The 17,128-nt window shown below is 43.2% G+C and overlaps 1 protein-coding gene across 3 annotated transcripts in view; it reads left to right on the forward strand.

Moving 5' to 3' along the window:
- Positions 1 to 17,128, forward strand: part of NUP133 (nucleoporin 133) — a 52,378-nt gene that overhangs the window by 18,780 nt on the left and 16,470 nt on the right. For all 3 annotated transcript variants that reach the window (XM_061198786.1, XM_061198795.1, XM_061198804.1), the window contains 7 exons: positions 4,282 to 4,445; positions 5,562 to 5,656; positions 8,410 to 8,634; positions 12,780 to 12,902; positions 13,478 to 13,577; positions 14,143 to 14,394; positions 15,033 to 15,166. In XM_061198786.1, coding sequence (XP_061054769.1) covers positions 4,282 to 4,445; positions 5,562 to 5,656; positions 8,410 to 8,634; positions 12,780 to 12,902; positions 13,478 to 13,577; positions 14,143 to 14,394; positions 15,033 to 15,166 — 1,093 coding nt within the window. The remainder of the gene's footprint in view (positions 1 to 4,281; positions 4,446 to 5,561; positions 5,657 to 8,409; positions 8,635 to 12,779; positions 12,903 to 13,477; positions 13,578 to 14,142; positions 14,395 to 15,032; positions 15,167 to 17,128) is intronic.

Here is a 17,128-nt window from a genome sequence, read left to right on the forward strand (position 1 = left end):
CATGTTACTGACATATGCTGCTTATTTGTTGATTAGTGGGAGCGAGTTGGAGGAGTGAAGCCATCAAGGAGAAGATGTTTTTCTGAGCTTTAGCACTTTAACAAACTCTTGTTCTGAACTTGGTAGCCGCAGGAGGGTTCCAGCTAGGCTGGGAAAAACCTGGTGTAACACAGCCTCTCCACTCGATGGAAACAATGTCCCACTAGAAATGGTGGTCATGAAGACAGCTTGCAAGCATGCTTTATGTATAATGTGAAGGCAGTGAAGTTGCATACAAAGGGTTATCATCGCTGTTGTAAAGGAATTAGTCTTGGCCTGTTGGTTGAGTTCTGCTGTGTAGAAATCACCATAGAACTCAGTGGCTTATTTAATACAGCTTCTGGCCCTGGGTCTGGTTGTTTGGGGCTGTGCTGGGGTGGCAGTTTTCCTGGTCCTGCCTGGGCTCGCGCATGGTCTGTGGTCAGCAGCCAGCTGTCTGGTTACACTTGCTCCCATCTGGGGACCCTGGCTGGTCAGCTCTGTCTGCCTCATGTGGCATCTCTTCCTCTAGCAGGCTACCCTGGCCTGCTCACAAACCTCAGGGTCCTGGAAGTGGAAGAGAGGAAGCCTCGCTGCACAAGTGCTCTTCGAGTCTCTGCTTGGTCACGTTTGCTAATATCCCGTTGGCCCCAGCGAGTCCCGGGGTGAGGCCCCGCGGAAGGACGCTCGCAGGAGGGTGTGCGCGGGGTGGAGGAAACAGCTGCATCGCTCTGTCCCAGTTGCTGACCCTATACAGTCATTTCAGTTTGTGCTACACACACTCTGCATGTTCTGTGTCTGGTACCTTCCATTTATATTGGAATGAATACTCAGGAAAATTGTGATCCAGCCCTTGCTCTGTCCCTGATTAGCTGTGTGAGACTTTGGACAGATTGCTTAATGTTTCTGGAATTGGGGTTTAGCAGATCTTTGTTTTGAAGAAATATTCAGACTTTACTGCCTCCATTTTCCCCGCTCTCAGCTCATGGTCCCGTAATTCCACTCCTAGTGGTGTCTGGTGCGTGGAGGCTCCCTCTCACAGAAGGGACACACTTGAAACTTTGCAGTACATTTACAGTTTGAAAATTCTGTGCCATCGTAGTGATGGTCTACTAAGCTTAATTTCCTGTCCAGAAGAGGGCACCAGTTTTTTTGTTTCTGTTTTTAAATAGTATTCTTTTAATCTTTTTCTGTTGCATGGTGTTCAGTCTGACTGCCAAGATTTGGATTAATACTATGATTTTATCTTGTATAAATTTATCCTTTAATTAACAGTTCTGTCAGACTTGTGGCATCTCAACATTTAAATGGTAATGGAGTCACTGTACTAGTTTCCTGTGCCTGCTGTAGTGAATTGCCACAAACTGGGTGGCATAAAACAATAGAAATTTATTCTGTCACAGTTCTGGAGGCCAGACGTCCAAAAGGACGGTGGCAGCAGGGCCGTGTACCCTCTGAAGGCTCTGGGGAAGGGTCTTCGCTAGCCTCTCCCTTAGCTCCTGGTGATTGCGGGCAGCTGTTGGCTTTCCTTGGCCACGTACGCATCCCTCCAGCTGTCTCTATTGGCATATCGCCTTCTTCCCTGTGCATCTGTCTTCACGTGTCCTGATGATGACACCAGTCATTGGGTTTAGGGCCCACCCTAATCCAGTATGACCTCATCATAAACTTAGCTGATCGTATCTTCAAAAACCTTATGTCCAGGTAAGGTCACGTGCTGAGGTTCTGCGTGGACTTGGATTTGGGGGAACACTATTCAACCCAGTATAGTCATTTCTAAATGTTTTACTGGGGAAGATGATTAAGTACGAAAAGCGGTCCCTGACCTCAAGTGCTCAGAGCGTAGTAACCTTAGGACCGGTGTTATTGGGCTTCTAACACAACTGTGCCTTCTACTTATCCTGTTCAGCATAAAGTACCATGAGGTTAGCAAGTAATCATTTCTGGGGTGGTGTCAGCCAATAGTCTAAAAAAATTAGCCTCTTCGCAAATGGGATCATGGAACCTTTAAAGCGGCATTTCTCAGCCTTCTCACTACTGACATTTGAGGCCGGATGGCCTTTGTTGTGGGGCCGTCCTGTGCGCTGTACGGTGTTCAGCAGCGTCTCTGGCCTCTTCCCGTTTGACGCCGGTAGCCTCCTTCCCCCCAGCCCGTGACAGCCAGAGTTATTTTCAGGGGGTCAGAGCTGCTGGATAGAACTCTAAACTGTTATCCATTCAGTTTTTTGCTAAGGTAATATTACTATTTTTATAGCATGGTTTCTTTGAAATTAATTTTTATATTGTTTTGATTTTCATTTTACTTAATATAAATATAAAATCTTTTGTTCATGAGAGTTTTAAGAAACTTAGTCTTTTGATTAAAATAGTTCATTATTGAGTGATGGTGCCATAGTCCACTTTGTATTCCCATGACCTCTAGCATAACTAGGTTTCCGGCTTCAACCTTGCCTTTAACACTTTGCGGCAGTTTTTCTGTGTTTCTCTGGTCAGCTCTGTCTCCTGTTCTGCAGAGACCATTTCAACCCTTTCCTCGCCTCCTCTGCCTCCCCATTTCTCTGCCCCTTTCCCCCCACGCAGCTGACTCAGGCTCCTGTTCCACAGATATAGTAGAAGCCATCAGAGGACAACTCCCTGTCCTTAGCGCCCACAAGCTTACCTGCATCCCGACTCCTCTTCCCCTTTCCTTCCCTGGGGAGTAGGAAGAGGTGTTCTTCTTCCTAAGGCCAGTCTCTCTGCTCTGAGTGCCATGGTGTCCTGTTTCCCTTGAGACTGTACTCTCTCAGTTACTCCCCTTCTACATCTTTGACCCTGTGCTGGCCTCTTCTCATCAGCTGTTAATCATATTTAATCTGCCATTTTTAAAAAAGACCCGTCTTTGACTTGTTGTCCCCCTTTGAGCTAGCACCTCTTCTGCTTGTTCCTGTTTATAGCTGAGCTGCCTGAAACGTTGTCTCCAGTTGTTATTGTCCTCCATATTTTTCTCTTTCTACTCCCTGCACCATCTTTCCTCCTTCCTTGGCTGCATTTGCTGAAGAAGCACAGCCCTGCCTTGCTCTGGGCCGTTACATACAAATGAAGAATGTTCAGAAGCAGTTGTGTGTTCCACAGGAACCTAGTTGTAACACATCTGAAACTGTGCTTGTCTTCTCCAAAGCTTATTCTTTCTTTCCTAGCCCCTGTTCCAGTGGCAGGTCCTAGCAGCCACAGTCAGTTCTTCAGTCATCCTTACACATCAGACCCAACCGATGGCCAGAATTTCCCGCCTGTGTCTCTTTCTCAAAGCTGTCTGCCTGTCTCCTTCGCTGCTGCAGCTGCTGCTGGTGGAAACTCCCGTCCTCTCTTGCCTGGATAGATTTCTGCAGTAACTTCCTCACTGGATTTTTCTTTCTCCTGTCTGATCCTCATCTCCATAGCGTAGTTAGAATGATCTTTTAAAAATAGAACAGATCGCGACATTTCCTTCTAAGCTCAAACTCCGTCACATGCTTTACGAGACCTTCTGTGCTCTGTCCTTTGTTTCTAAGAGGTCTGCCTTGGACCCTTCTTCCCTCTCTGCTCACTGGGTGATCTTCTCTCCCCCAGGGCTTCCGCTCTCTGCTGGGATGCAGGCGTACTTCCCTCTCTGCTCACTGGGTGATCTTCTCTCCCCCAGGGCTTCCGCTCTCTGCTGGGATGCAGGCGTATTTCTTAGAGGTGTACCTTGTGCTCTCTCCACCGCTGTGTGCCCCTGCCACACTCACCCCAACCTCCCTGCGCCTCTTCCTCCAGGAAGTGTTCCCTGCCCCTCGGGGGTTTTGGTTTTCCCTCTGTGCGCTATGTGGCCTCTGCTCTTTCCCTGTCTAGTGTGTGTGTGTAACTGCTTCTTTAATGATCTGACTCCTCACGCCGCTGTATACTTTGTGGAGTCTTAGGACTGTGTTCTGATGTTTTGTTTATTGTTCTGTCTCCAAAGCCTGCGTATTATCAGTGTTCAACATATATCTGTTGAATTAATGAATGCATAATTGTCTCCCTTTTAAATAAATGTTATTAGAAGTAATAAACTTTGGGCTAGCATATGGGACTTTTAGTTTCACAGTTAACTTTTTCATGGTGAGTTTAATACTTTTTTTTCTTTAATTTTTATTGGGGTATAACTGCTTTACAATGGTGTGTTAGTTTCTGCTTTGTAACAAAGTGAGTCAGCTATACATATACATACATCCCCCTATCTCCTCATACTTTTACTTTTGATACTTTTGGTTTCTGATTTTCTTTCAGAAAAGATTTCAGTCGTGCTCAGACGCTGGTTGACGAGCTGTTCTCCTCTCACTCTGCCTCGGACTCCGACTGTGAACTAGACAGAGCTGTTGCCCAGACCAGCGTGGACCTGGCGGACGACTACCCTGCTTCTGACCCGCGGTGGGCCGAGTCCGTGCCCGAGGGTAGGGGCATCCTAATTCTGATGTTACGGGGAACAGTATGCTGGGTCTTTTGTTCAGGCGTTTCTCAGTGTAGGGACATCCTAATTCTAATGTTACGGGGAACAATATGCTGGGTCTTTTGTTCAGGCGCTTCTCAGTGCATATTTTTTATTTTCTGAAGCAATTTAATATTAATTCAGTATCTTATAAAAGTTGTAACTTTCCTTGTAGTAGATTTTGAAAAGGGCTCAGAACGGGGAGCTCCTGGATGGTCTTAGTGGTTAGGATCCGGAGCTTTCACTGCCATGGCCCGGGTTTAGTCCCTGGTCGGGGAACTGAGATCCCGCAAGCCGTGCGGCACGGCCAAAATAAGAAAAATAAAACCATCTCATCTATTTTACATACATACATGCATACATACATACAAAGGGCTCAGAACAGGTCTACATAGTAGAATAGAAACTGAGGAAACACTGGAGCAAATCCTACATGTTCTGTCTGAACAGATTAATCAGCCCTACTTAGCTTTCTCAGCATTTTATTTCTAAAAGGAAATTGGTGGCATAGATAAGCATTTGACACTTGCCCCAAATTAAATGATAATTTTAGCATAACTACTGAATTTAGCTAATGGAAATTATGTGCTTCTCTAAGAGCAGCAGTGGTCAGATCTCAGCCTGTAGAAGTGGGCATGTGTCCTCCTGTTCGCCCTGGGTGACTGTCCCTCTTACCCTCCACGCAGCATCGGGGCACTCGGGGGTTCCCGAGGACCATGGAACTGTCACAAACATCCTTCCTCTCCCTAATTTCCTGCCTAGCAAGCAATTCTCATTAGAGTCTTAGGAAGAAAACATCAGTGCTCACCTTCTTTCTTTGACTGTTTTGAGCTGTCAAGCTTAGAATGATACGAGTGATGAAGCTAATAATAACATATTTGTGTTTTGAATAAATACGGTATGAATTGTATCAAACCCCCAAAAGTTTCATCTAAATTTTTAACCTCTTGGGTAATGTAATTAATAATTGCATTGAAAGATTAGTACTTTCCTTTTGTATAGATTTTTCTTAACTTTTAATAGCAGTACTTTTTGTCAAGCCAGTGTATTATGTTTTTGTCTTGTTATTGTGTTTCACCAGAAGCACCTGGGTTCAGCAATACATCTTTGATTATTCTCCACCAGCTCGAAGACAAGATGAAAGCCCATTCTTTCCTTATGGACTTCATTCACCAAGTAAGCATCCCCGTCGCTGTGAACAGGGATGGCCGGACACCTGGCTTTATTGTGCCTTTTGTGGCTCGCTCCAGGACAGTGGGAGACCCTTTCTCACTAATTCTGAGGTGTTTCTTTGAGTGGGCCATGACTAGTGTTGTCCATTTTCTTTGCTGACTTAAGTAAATAATTCCAGGGCTGTATGGAGGCCTGTTACTACAAGAGTCAAAGCTACTTTGAAAATAAGATAAAAAGAAGAAAAATAGTGTATTTCAGCAGAAATGTTATTTCAGCTTTTCTTGTTACATCCTATGATACCCTGCTTTTCATTCGGATTTCCTGTGTGCTTTTATATAAAACTTAGGTTTTCCCGAGTTGATTTTGTATTATTAGAAAGACAGTGAAGAATCTGAAGGCAGTGACAGGTTTTTCTATGTGGATGTTTAATTTCGAGGTGCCATTAGCATCAAATACTCATTTAAAGTATTCTTTTTTTTTTTTTTTAAATTATTTATTTATTTATGGCTGTGTTGGGTCTTTGTTTCTGTGCGAGGGCTTTCTCTAGTTGCGGCGAGCGGGGGCCACTCTTCATCGTGGTGCACGGGCCTCTCACTATCACGGCCTCTCTTGTTGCGGAGCACAGGCTCCAGACGCGCAGGCTCAGTAATTGTGGCTCACGGGCCTAGTTGCTCCGCGGCATGTGGGATCTTCCCAGACCAGGGCTCGAACCCATGTCCCCTGCATTGGCAGGCAGATTCTCAACCACTGCGCCACCAGGGAAGCCCCAAAGTATTCTTTTTTTTTTAAGGGGTAAGGGAATTTCCATTTATATTGAGCCTAATAATAGAAAATGTTTTTGCTGCTAGACAGAGTTGTCACACAAAATCACCCATCCTTACCTTGTTGATCAGTTGTGGCTCCCAGGCATAATCCAAAAGAATTAATTTAAATCCATTTTTTGCATATTTTTTCCCAGAATCAGTATGCCTCCCTGTTAAAGAGACTGAAGTCAGTGCCGCCTAATAGAACCTTCTGTGGTGATGGGACTGCCCTGTGGCTGTGCCTCCCAGCATGGCAGCCTCAGTCCTGTGTGGCTGCTGAACACTTGAAATTGTTGCTGCAGCTGAGGAACTGAAGTTTTCTAAATTTAAATTTAATTAACTTAAAGTCACCACTTTGCTGGATAGTGGCTACCTTATTGGACAGTGTGGTTCTAGAGGATTCCAGAAATACCTTGGTTGTTTCTAATACCTCATTCTGCTTCAGTTTTAATGCACGGTCTGGCTCCAGTCTGCTCTTACTGTCTGGGCAAGAGAACTTTATTTGTTCATTGAGTCTTTTCTTAGTGTTTTAGGTGGGCTACAGATCAATGGGGAAAAAACATGTTTTCTCCTGATGTAATTGTCAAGTGTTATCAGTTAACTCTTAATACATAACAAATACCCCAGGATGTGGTGGGTTAAAACAACTGTGGGTTAGCAGGGCAGTTCTTTGCTGATTTCCCCTGGGCCCTCTCCTTGAACTGCATTTGGGGTGGGCTGAGCTGGCAGGTCCCCAGGCATCTCTCGTCTGACTGGCAGTTGGTGCCTCCATCCGCTGGGGCCTCTTGCTTCTCCCCCACTTAGTCTCATCCTCCTCTAGGCTGGACTGGCCTCCTGTGGTCTCCAGGCGGCACTTCAAGGGGATGAACTTAGAAGCTGTAGGCTTCAGACGTCACATATTATCACTTCCACCAAAGCGACGTTGGTCGAAGCAAGTCACAAGGCCAGGCCAGATAAAAGGGATTGGGAAATTGATTGTGCCTCTTGATGGGAAGAGTGGCAAGGTCACGTTGCAGAAGGGTGTGCGTGCTGGGGTGGGAGGAGTCCGTGGCCCTCACATGCCACACTGCGGCGACGCTAAGTTATGGGGGGGCGGTGCGAAGGTGGGGAGCCATGGAGCTGGAGCCGTTGCGGCATCTCTTGGTACAGCTTCCCTGGACCTCAGACCCTCGTGGAGTCACACAGCTGTTGGCAGCAGCGTCCGTTGCAAGGGAATGTCTAGCCAGATCTAAAAATCCCAGTCTGCCTGTGCCTTTATATTTCCTTTAATATTTAGAGCTTATTTCATTGAAAGATTTACGTTAATAATCAGGAAAAATGTACAACTGGATACTTGTATCTAAGGAAATAATTCTGAATATAAAACTCTCCTCCTCAAGCCAGAAATGGGCATCAAGCAAATCAGAGGCAGCTGATGCAAAGGGTCAGAGACGGCCCCCACCCTCCCCATGGCTTTAGGGTTCTGGAAGATGGAGGCTGCTGAGTTTCTAGTTCTGAAGGTCTGGAGTCTAGGGGAGTTGATCAGTGTAGCTAGAAAAGAAGAATTTTATGATTTTGATAACCATAAACAATAATTTGAGGAATAAGATAGGTAGAGACAACAGTAGTTGACCCTAATCTTAGAACAGGAATGTCTGTACTTTCTTACAGGTGTAAATGGCCCTGGCTGAAGAGAGAGAGAGAGGGAGGGAGGGAGTGTGTGTGTGTGTGTGTGTGTGTGTGTGTGTGTGTGTGTGTGTGTGTGTGTGTGTGTGTGTGTGTGTGTGTGTGTTAGGAGCAGCCCCAGTGTGTGTGTGTTAGGAACAGCCCCAAAGACCAATAGACGGAGGTCTTTCTGGGGGAGGATGGGGCCAGCATCTCTGTACCCAGTGAGCTGCTGGTGGAAATGTGACTGCGTTCTCCTGTATGTTACTGTGAATGCTTTCTAAGAATACGTGTTCGTCTTGTCACAAGGTCGGCTTGTTTGGACGTCTCGGCACTTTCCCAGTGAGAGGGCTGCCGATGGCCACACGGCTGCTACTCTGTGAACACGCCGAGAAACTGGCCGCCGCCATCGTCCTCAAGAACCACCACTCGAGGCTTTCCGACCTTGTGAACACAGCGATACTGATGGCTTTAAACAAGAGGGACTGCGACATCCCGTGCAACCTGACCCCCGCAGACGTCTTCTTCAGAGAGGTGAGATGAGACCCGTCCTCCCCTTAGTGCGGCTCTGGAGCACCGTGCCATTTACGGAACGGGCCCCCAGCGAGGAAAGGATTGAGGACAAAAGAGCTCCTTGAAGTTTTAAATTAGACTCCATGTTTTCTGGGTAAATTATCCCTCAAAAGTATCACTCATTTATCGCTTTCCCTGTAAGTTAGGGCTTGTAAAGATGACTACAAAGTCTTCCCTATCACGTCTGGATGTTCTCCTTGTGTTTCTCCACACCACGTCTTGACTCTGGCCCGGAGGGCATCTCCGTGGTGGGCTCCCCTGCCCCCCGGCTTCTGTCGTTACGATGAAGGTACAGCACCATGAGGTCAGAGCTTGGAGCTGTCGTTCCCAGCTTCCTTCCTTGCTGCTGCCACCTGTTCGCTGTGCCTGCTGTCCGACCAGGCTCCTCTCAGACCGCCCTCTCCGCCCCTCTGGCGACTGCTCTGTCCCAGTGCCCCTTCAGGCCTGGACCTAATCGTTGCTCCCCGTCTTGCTAGCCCGGGGCTGCGCCATCCCGCCTTGGTCCGCTGCCTCCCACCCACATCTTTGTAAACAGTCCCTTCAGTAAACTCTCCTCAGCTGCCTGCTGGGATCCTGCTCTACACCTCACTTTTTTTTTTTTTTTTTTTTTTTTTTTTTTTTTTTTAAACATCTTTATTGAAGTATAATTGCTTTACAATGGTGTGCTAGCTTCTGCTTTACAACAAAGTGAATCAGCTACACATATACATATGTTGCCATATCTCTTACCTCTTGCATCTCCCTCCCTCCCACCCTCCCTATCCCACCCCTCTAGGTGGTCACAAAGCACCGAGCTGATCTCCCCGTGCTATGCGGCTGCTTCCCACTAGTTATCTATTTTACATTTGGTAGTGTATATATGTCCATGACACTCTCTCACCCTGTCACATCTCACCCCTCCCCCTCCCCATATCCTCAAGTCCATTCTCTAGTAGGTCTGTGTCTTTATTCCCATCTTGCCACTAGGTTCTTCATGACCTCTTTTTTTTTTTTCCCTTAGATTCCATATATATGTGTTAGCATACTGTATTTGTTTTTCTCTTTCTGACTTACTTCACTCTGTATGACAGACTCTAACTCCATCCACCTCATTACAAACACCTCCATTTCATTTCTTTTTATGGCTGAGTAATATTCCATTGTATATATGTGCCACATCTTCTTTATCCATTCATCCGATGATGGACACCTAGGTTGCTTCCATGTCCTGGCTATTGTAAACAGAGCTGCAATGAATATTTTGGTACATGACTCTTTCTGAATTATGGTTTTCTCAGGGTATATGCCCAGTAGTGGGATTGCTGGGTCATATGGTAGTTCTATTTTTAGTTTTTTAAGGAACCTCCATACTGTTCTCCATGGTGGCTGTATCAATTTACATTCCCACCAACAGTGCAAGAGTGTTCCCTTTTCTCCACACCCTCTCCAGCATTTATTGTTTCTAGATTTTTTGATGATGGCCATTCTGACCGGTGTGAGATGATACCTCATTGTAGTTTTGATTTGCATTTCTCTAATGATTAATGATGTTGAGCATTCTACACCTCACTTTTAAAGTCAGATTTATTTTCAGAGGAAAAGAAAAACCTGCTGTAAACTTGGGAGGGAGAAAAGATGAAGGTGCTGGCCAGCTGGTGGCAGCCGGACGCTGGTCAGAGCACACAGCTCTGGTACCTGAGTGACACCTCACAGCCTCATGAAAGGCAGGGCTGACTCTCCCGTCTCCCTTTACAGGTGTTGACGCCAGGACCCAGGGGCCGGTTGACCCAGCTGAGACCGCAGACCCTGGCTCTGAGCCGCCGTTCTGCAGGCTGTTTTGGGGGTGCTAGTCAGTCGCTTCAGGAGTCTGTAGCCCTTCACTAGGGCTGCTCCTTCTCCCCCTGTGGCGTTATCTGTGTGGCGTTATCTGAGTTTAGAAGCAGTGCTCGCTCTGTGGGATTTGGGATTGTTTTTTGCATTTGGGAAACTTTTCTGTCTGGTGCCTCTAATTTTATCTCCTTCCTCGTGCAGTCTGGCTGTCATCTAGCGTCTAACAGCCTGTGCCAAGGGTCTCTTCTACTCTGAATATTTGATGTACTGCAACCAAAAATAAGACACTGAACTATGTTCAGTTCTGTTGACTCCATAAATGTATTTAGTTTGAAGAAGACCTCATTTTTATACATTTGGGCTTTTTTTCTAGGGAATATAAGGCAAAGCACTTTTCTGTTTTATTTTGTTTTTTAATCAAGTATACCTGAAATCTGAATGAAAAAAAAGAGAGACAGTTCACCTCAAATTTCATGATCTAACCAAACTGTTGTCATTTTTGTGTCCTTTTTTGTCTTTATTCATACATAATTTTACATGATAAAGCTTTTGTTTTTCTTTTTTAATTATTAATGACGAATTGAGCAAGAGCCTGGTTCCTTTTTCTGCTTTGGATCAAAGTGCAAAGCATACTAGTTAATTAAGTATAAGTACATTTTTCCAATTAGCTGGGAAAAAAAAAAAAGGGTCTGGAAATTATCAATTGGATGAATACATAATTCATGAGTAGCACCGTAGGAATATGATAGGAAGAAAAAAAAAAACTAAAAATGTGATTGGTTCCTCAAAAGAATGCTCCATATGGAAGATAGTAATGTTTAAGACTGTTTACATCACCATTTATCTTAATTTCTCTTTACATTTACTGGTCTTAAGCTTCCTTTGGGTGAAGTTCTAAAGGTCCTCCCACATGGCATAACCATAATAAAAAGAGAGAGCTGAAGAGGGTATGCATGTGTTTAGCGAAAAAATATGTATCAATTTTTTTTTTCTTTTTACCTGTCCATCCACTTGGGAGTGGTAAATTACATTACAAACAGGTATGCATTTTAAGAGAAGAGCTGGTTAACCCAAGTCAGGCTCTGATTGGTGGGCTGTGTAGGGGAGATGTGATCTCACAGCCCTGGATAGAAGGTAAAATAATACAGACTCTGCTTGAGGGTTCACCCTCCATCTGTCGCCAGTCTGGAAGGAGCCCCCGCACCTCTTGGGGCTCTGTAAAGCGAGTTAACTGCTTCAGAACAGGCCCTCAACAGTGTTGGTACAGCTTATGAGCAACCACTGAACATGTAACTCATGTGGTAAGGCTGTCTAGCAAGTGTCTTGGCATTTTATTTGCTTTTATATTATTTCTTGCCTTTTATATCACATATGCTTTCATTATCTTTTTCACATTAACAGTGTAAAAAATTCTTACAGATTCAAAGTGCCAGAGGTTTCTTGCTAGGGCTGTTAGGATGCCTTTGACTGACATCAGAAATACTAAAGGAAGAAGAGTGATTTTGTTTGGGCTCCACTGTGCATGTGTTTATGAATTGTTCCTTCAACTAGTTTGTAAGCTCCTTGAGGGCAGCAAATCTAATTTCCATTTCTTCTTATCTCTGAGTGTTCAATGCTATGCAAACTCTAAATGCCAAGTAAATATCCACTTGATAAATAAAGGGGGAAAAGCTTAACTGTGGGCTGAAACTGGAAACAAGTGTTTCAGTGCTTAACATTTTTGCACAGTTACCTTCATGTGTTAATTAATGACAAAAAATAGAACAGTTACAAGTTATGTATTTAGTTAGTTCCTATGTAGCTACTGCTGTTCTACAAACATTTCTATTATGCCTAAAGAAAAGAAGTTCTTCAAAGAAAGAAATTAGCAAGTTCATTGGTTGGATAACTATTTTAATCCATTAGTTCATTCGTTTAATTCATTACTTTGGGGTCTCGCATTGTTATGTGACATCATTTGTAGCCTAGTACTATTTAAAGGTGGCATTGAGCCCTCATAGCTATAATAAACAAATATTTCAGTTACTTGATATTTAAATAAAAAATCTACCGGCTACCAATCCAGAATTTGCTTATTTATCAGACTCAGTTATTTGGGCTCTCTACCTTTTAAAGTTAGGAGGTTCTAACTTTTCTTGGTTCTTGAATTTGTTTTCATCACTGACCGTCCCTTTGACTACTGAGCAGAGGGTGTGACTTAGTGAGGAAAGCCTGCTGAGTCGATTCCAGGCAGCTGTAATTGCCACCCATCAGCACGGTTTCTGTTACTAGTAGGTGCCGTCTCTGTCCTCCCTCAGGTGTCCCAGGTAGATACCATCTGTGAGTGTTTACTGGAGCACGAGGAGCAAGTCTTGAAGGACACGTCCTTGGAATCAGTTGAATGGGCGGAGGTGGTGATCAGTGTGAACAGTATTCTCAAGGTACAAACGCGCGGTGAAGATACCAGCAAATCAAAGCCCAGACTGTGGATAGAGGAGAAAGTGATCTCCATATTCCTACTTTGCGTCACCAGTAACCCTTAATGGTTTAGCCATTTGTTAATTCCAAAAAGTTAGGAAAACCTCAGTCATTTTATCAGTCAGTTAATATACATTTGAGTGTTTGCCTTGTGCATGTTCAAAGTTTCTATTTGGTAGAATAAACCTTTTATTTGGAGAAGGACATGTATGTCATTGCAAATGTATTAATGTTACTGTAACTGTCTGCTTTTTAATTACACAAAAGCTCACTACTTATATTATTGATTAAAATGTTTCATTTAATTTTAGCTCATGGACTTTATAGTAATGGTTTTCCTAGTTCGGTTACCATAGTTTTCTAAAATTGAAGTTAAACTGTAGAGTAAAACAAATTTCAAATGCAGAAAGAATCAAAAAGTAGTCCTACAGGCCTGTGCCGAGTAATTTTTTGTAATAATAGACTTGATGTTTCAGAGTATCTTAGAGATCCTGGGATCCCTCGCTTCCTGCATGTGATAACACATTTCATTTTCCAGGACATGCTGCAAGCTGCTAGTCACTATCGACAAAATAGAAGCTCCTTGTACAGAAGAGAAGAGCCACTAGAAAAAGAACCTGAGTATATTCCATGGACAGGTGAGATTGCAAGCACTGAGCCCAAATATACTGATTCATTAGCAGTTGTTCAAAATATATTTTCTAATGGTCTGTTATTTTCGGAAGCCATATCATTCTAGTGCAAGTTTGTAAGTGAAATGAAAAATAACATAAGTGCCATCTCCAAAATGGGTAGTTCTTATGAAAATCGCTTTATCGCCTTGGAATAATTTGTAGATCTCTCTGTAACTCATTTTTTTAAACTGGTACTCACGCATCCACTAGGTTTTAGTACATATAGTTATTCATAGTAGTAGGCCCTGGATGTACTGACTGTATTTTTTGTTGATTTAATACAAGGAAGTAAGTGGAGTAGCATTAAAGGAATTTAGAAGGAAGAAGAATCATGTTTACCTGGCTTTGCTGAGGCTGTCCTCAGAGAGAAGATGGGTTTGAGCAGGACATAGAGAAGTATCAGCTGACCTCCTGTTTGATTTCTTTTTCCATCCATCAAGGCTGACGGGATATAATTTTTAGGCAGTTGGTCTTTCCCGTAGCCATTATAGAATCCTTACTTGTCATATTATTTTGTGTGATTTTACAGCAACGAGTGGTCCTGCCGGCATCCGAACAGCAATAGTGCGCCAGCATGGGATTGTCCTGAAAATGGTTTATCCTCAGGCAGACAGCAACCTCCGAAACATTCTGACAGAGCAGCTGGTAGCACTGATTGATTGCTTCCTGGATGGTTATGTTTCTCAGCTCAAGTCTGTGGACAGATCCAGTGATCAAGAAAGATATAACAATCTGGAAATGGAATACCTGCAGAAAAGATCAGATCTCTTATTTCCGCTTCGTAAGTGCCTGATAGTTAGTGAGGGCTGTGGGTCTTGAGTCTGTAGAACGGATGTAGGAGCCAAATCATTCACGCAATGTGTTACGCAGTGTAATGTCGTTAACCCAGCTGTAGCTCAGAGCTTAAAGCACAGCTTTCCTATGTACAGCTTTCTGTGTTCATTTATTCAGCCTCGTCATTACTTACCAGGTAACAATTGTCCTAGATGGTGTTAAAGATGATTTAAAAATGAATAAATTAACAGCGTGTGGAGACTGCTTACCATCTCAGACCTTCATAGGAACAGCTAGACTGCAGGGTAGAGCAGACAAGGGTCGTTCCAGGGTCGGGAGAGGTGGTACGGCTCTTCAGCGGAGGACACGAGATGGTCACAGCCAGGATTCAGAGAAGTAGCTTGTCTTGCTACGTGAAGGAAGGGAATAGCATCTTAGGTGGGCAGTGATGAAGCAAGGGACTGAATTTACATCTTTAATGAGTTTATATGGATTATGAAACTAAATGCCAGTAACTGGAAAGGTTTCTATTAATTATTTTTAGTATATAATATGAATAAAGGTAAAATTTCAAGGAATATTTTTTTTATTACATATTAAGTTTTCGCTAACAGGATTTTTTTCCATCTGTTCTCATTTCCATAGTCACACTAGGCCAGTACCCATGGGCTGCTTCATTAGCAGAAAAATACTGTGACTTTGATATCTTAGTACAAATGTGTGAGCAGACTGACAACCAGACCAGACTGCAGCGCTACATGACACAGTTTGCTGATCAGGTAACGAACCCTGGGGGTGTAGGCAGTGGATCCTGTAAGAAGGCTTTACCATTTCAAATCTTACTTGGGGTTTTTGGAAGATGATACAGTCTTTTTGCAGATTACCAGATACTAATTTGTACATTATGTTTCTTTGTAAATAGGTAGACAATTCTTTATATATAAATATTACTGACGGATTCTTTGATCTTTGAAAAATATGTTAAGACTTTTATTTCTATTCTTATATTTTCAGTTATAATTAAAAGTACTTAGGGATACGGATATTGCTAGAGTTCTAAAGTTTGAGTAGAAAATCTTGGGAGCATGGGATGCTACTTTTACAGAGCTCAGATTTCCGTACACCTAAGATTCTTGTTTTCCTTCTTTGACGTGCTTCCTGTTTTTGTTTTTGTTTTTTTACGCTTACTATTTTTTTTTAAAGTTCGCATTGTGACACTATTCAGGTACATTTAAGTTGTTCCTTAAAGCCAGTCTTTTCAGTCAGTTGATCTTTATGTAAAAACTGATTTTTTTTTCTTACTATAAAGGTAACATTGTATAAAATTCAGGAAACCACTATAAACAAAAAAGAAGATAAAAAAATTGTTCATAATTCTACCACCCAGAGAGAACCCTTTTTAACATTTGGTTTGTATTCTTCTAGTCTTTTTACTCTAGCAAACATGTTTTGTTAACTGCTTATTTCACTTAATACATAACAGACATTTGTCCATATCATTAAATATTACACAACCACATTTTTAATGGTGTTATGGTATTTCATGAACTGGATGTAACTTATTCGATGAGTACCTGATTGCTGGACATGGCTTATCTTGTATTTCACAATAGTGCTGAAGTAAGTACTTTGTGCCCATCATAATTTTTATTCTTTTTAAGGATTCTTATTCTCTGTTGACATTTTCCATCCTTTTGTGCTTTGTTCCTTTTATTTTCTTTAATATGTTTACTAGTTATTTTAAGTCCTTTTGTGCTCATTCCAAAGTGATCATTCTTAGGTCTGCTTCTGCTGCCTGCATATTCATATTTTTCTGCTTCTTATGTCTTACAATTTTTTTAAAAATATTTATTTATTTTTCTTTTGGCTGTGCTGGGTCTTAGTTGAGGCACGTGGGATCTTCGTTGCGGTATGCAGGATCTTTTTTTTTTAGTTGTGGCATGCAGACTCTTAGTTGTGGCATGCATGTGGGATCTAGTTCCCCGACCAGGGATTGAACCTGGGCCCCCTGCATTGGGAGCACGGAGTCTTACCCACTGGACCACCAGGGAGGTCCCTTGCAATTTTTTAAATTGTATTTTGGACATTGTGTATAAAAGAACCATAAAGATGGAAATCAATGCTGTTCTTTCCCCTGGGAGGCAGGTAAGATGAGAGGCAGATCACTCAATTCATCAAGAATAGAGGTGGGTCAGGGCTTGACTGCAGCTTCCGTTACATTCATTCATTTGTGGTTTCAGATGTCTTATGGGGCTGGTGTGTTCCTTGCAGAATTCCCCCTTTAGTGGAAATATCTCTTAAGTACTGTGAGACTGCAGGACACTTTTGTCTTCCTTTCCAGCCCAGCCTGTCACACCACCCCAGCATCCAGCAAACGTCCTGTGGGGAAGCTGGATGTGCCTCTCTAGATCCTGATTTACTGTGCCAGCCCACATGGACACGTGGCACCCAGTTCTGCCCCTGAGAATCTTTCATTCTGGGAGGAAAGCGTCTCAGTACTGTCCAGTAGAACTTCCTGTGGTAATGGAGATCTTGCTCATATGTGCTGTCCCAAATGGAGTCTCTGACCACAGATGGCCTTCAAGTACTTGAAATGTGACTGGTGTCTCTGAGGAACTGAATTTTACATTTTAGATTAAGTTTAAACAGCTACATGTGACCAGTGACTGCCATATTGTTGGACAGCGCACATCTGTGTGACCCTGAGCAAGATCCCCTTTCTGAATCTGAATGTCCTCGTT

Source organism: Eubalaena glacialis, chromosome 1, assembly GCF_028564815.1.
Source record: "Eubalaena glacialis isolate mEubGla1 chromosome 1, mEubGla1.1.hap2.+ XY, whole genome shotgun sequence".
Taxonomy (NCBI): Eukaryota; Metazoa; Chordata; class Mammalia; order Artiodactyla; family Balaenidae; genus Eubalaena; species Eubalaena glacialis.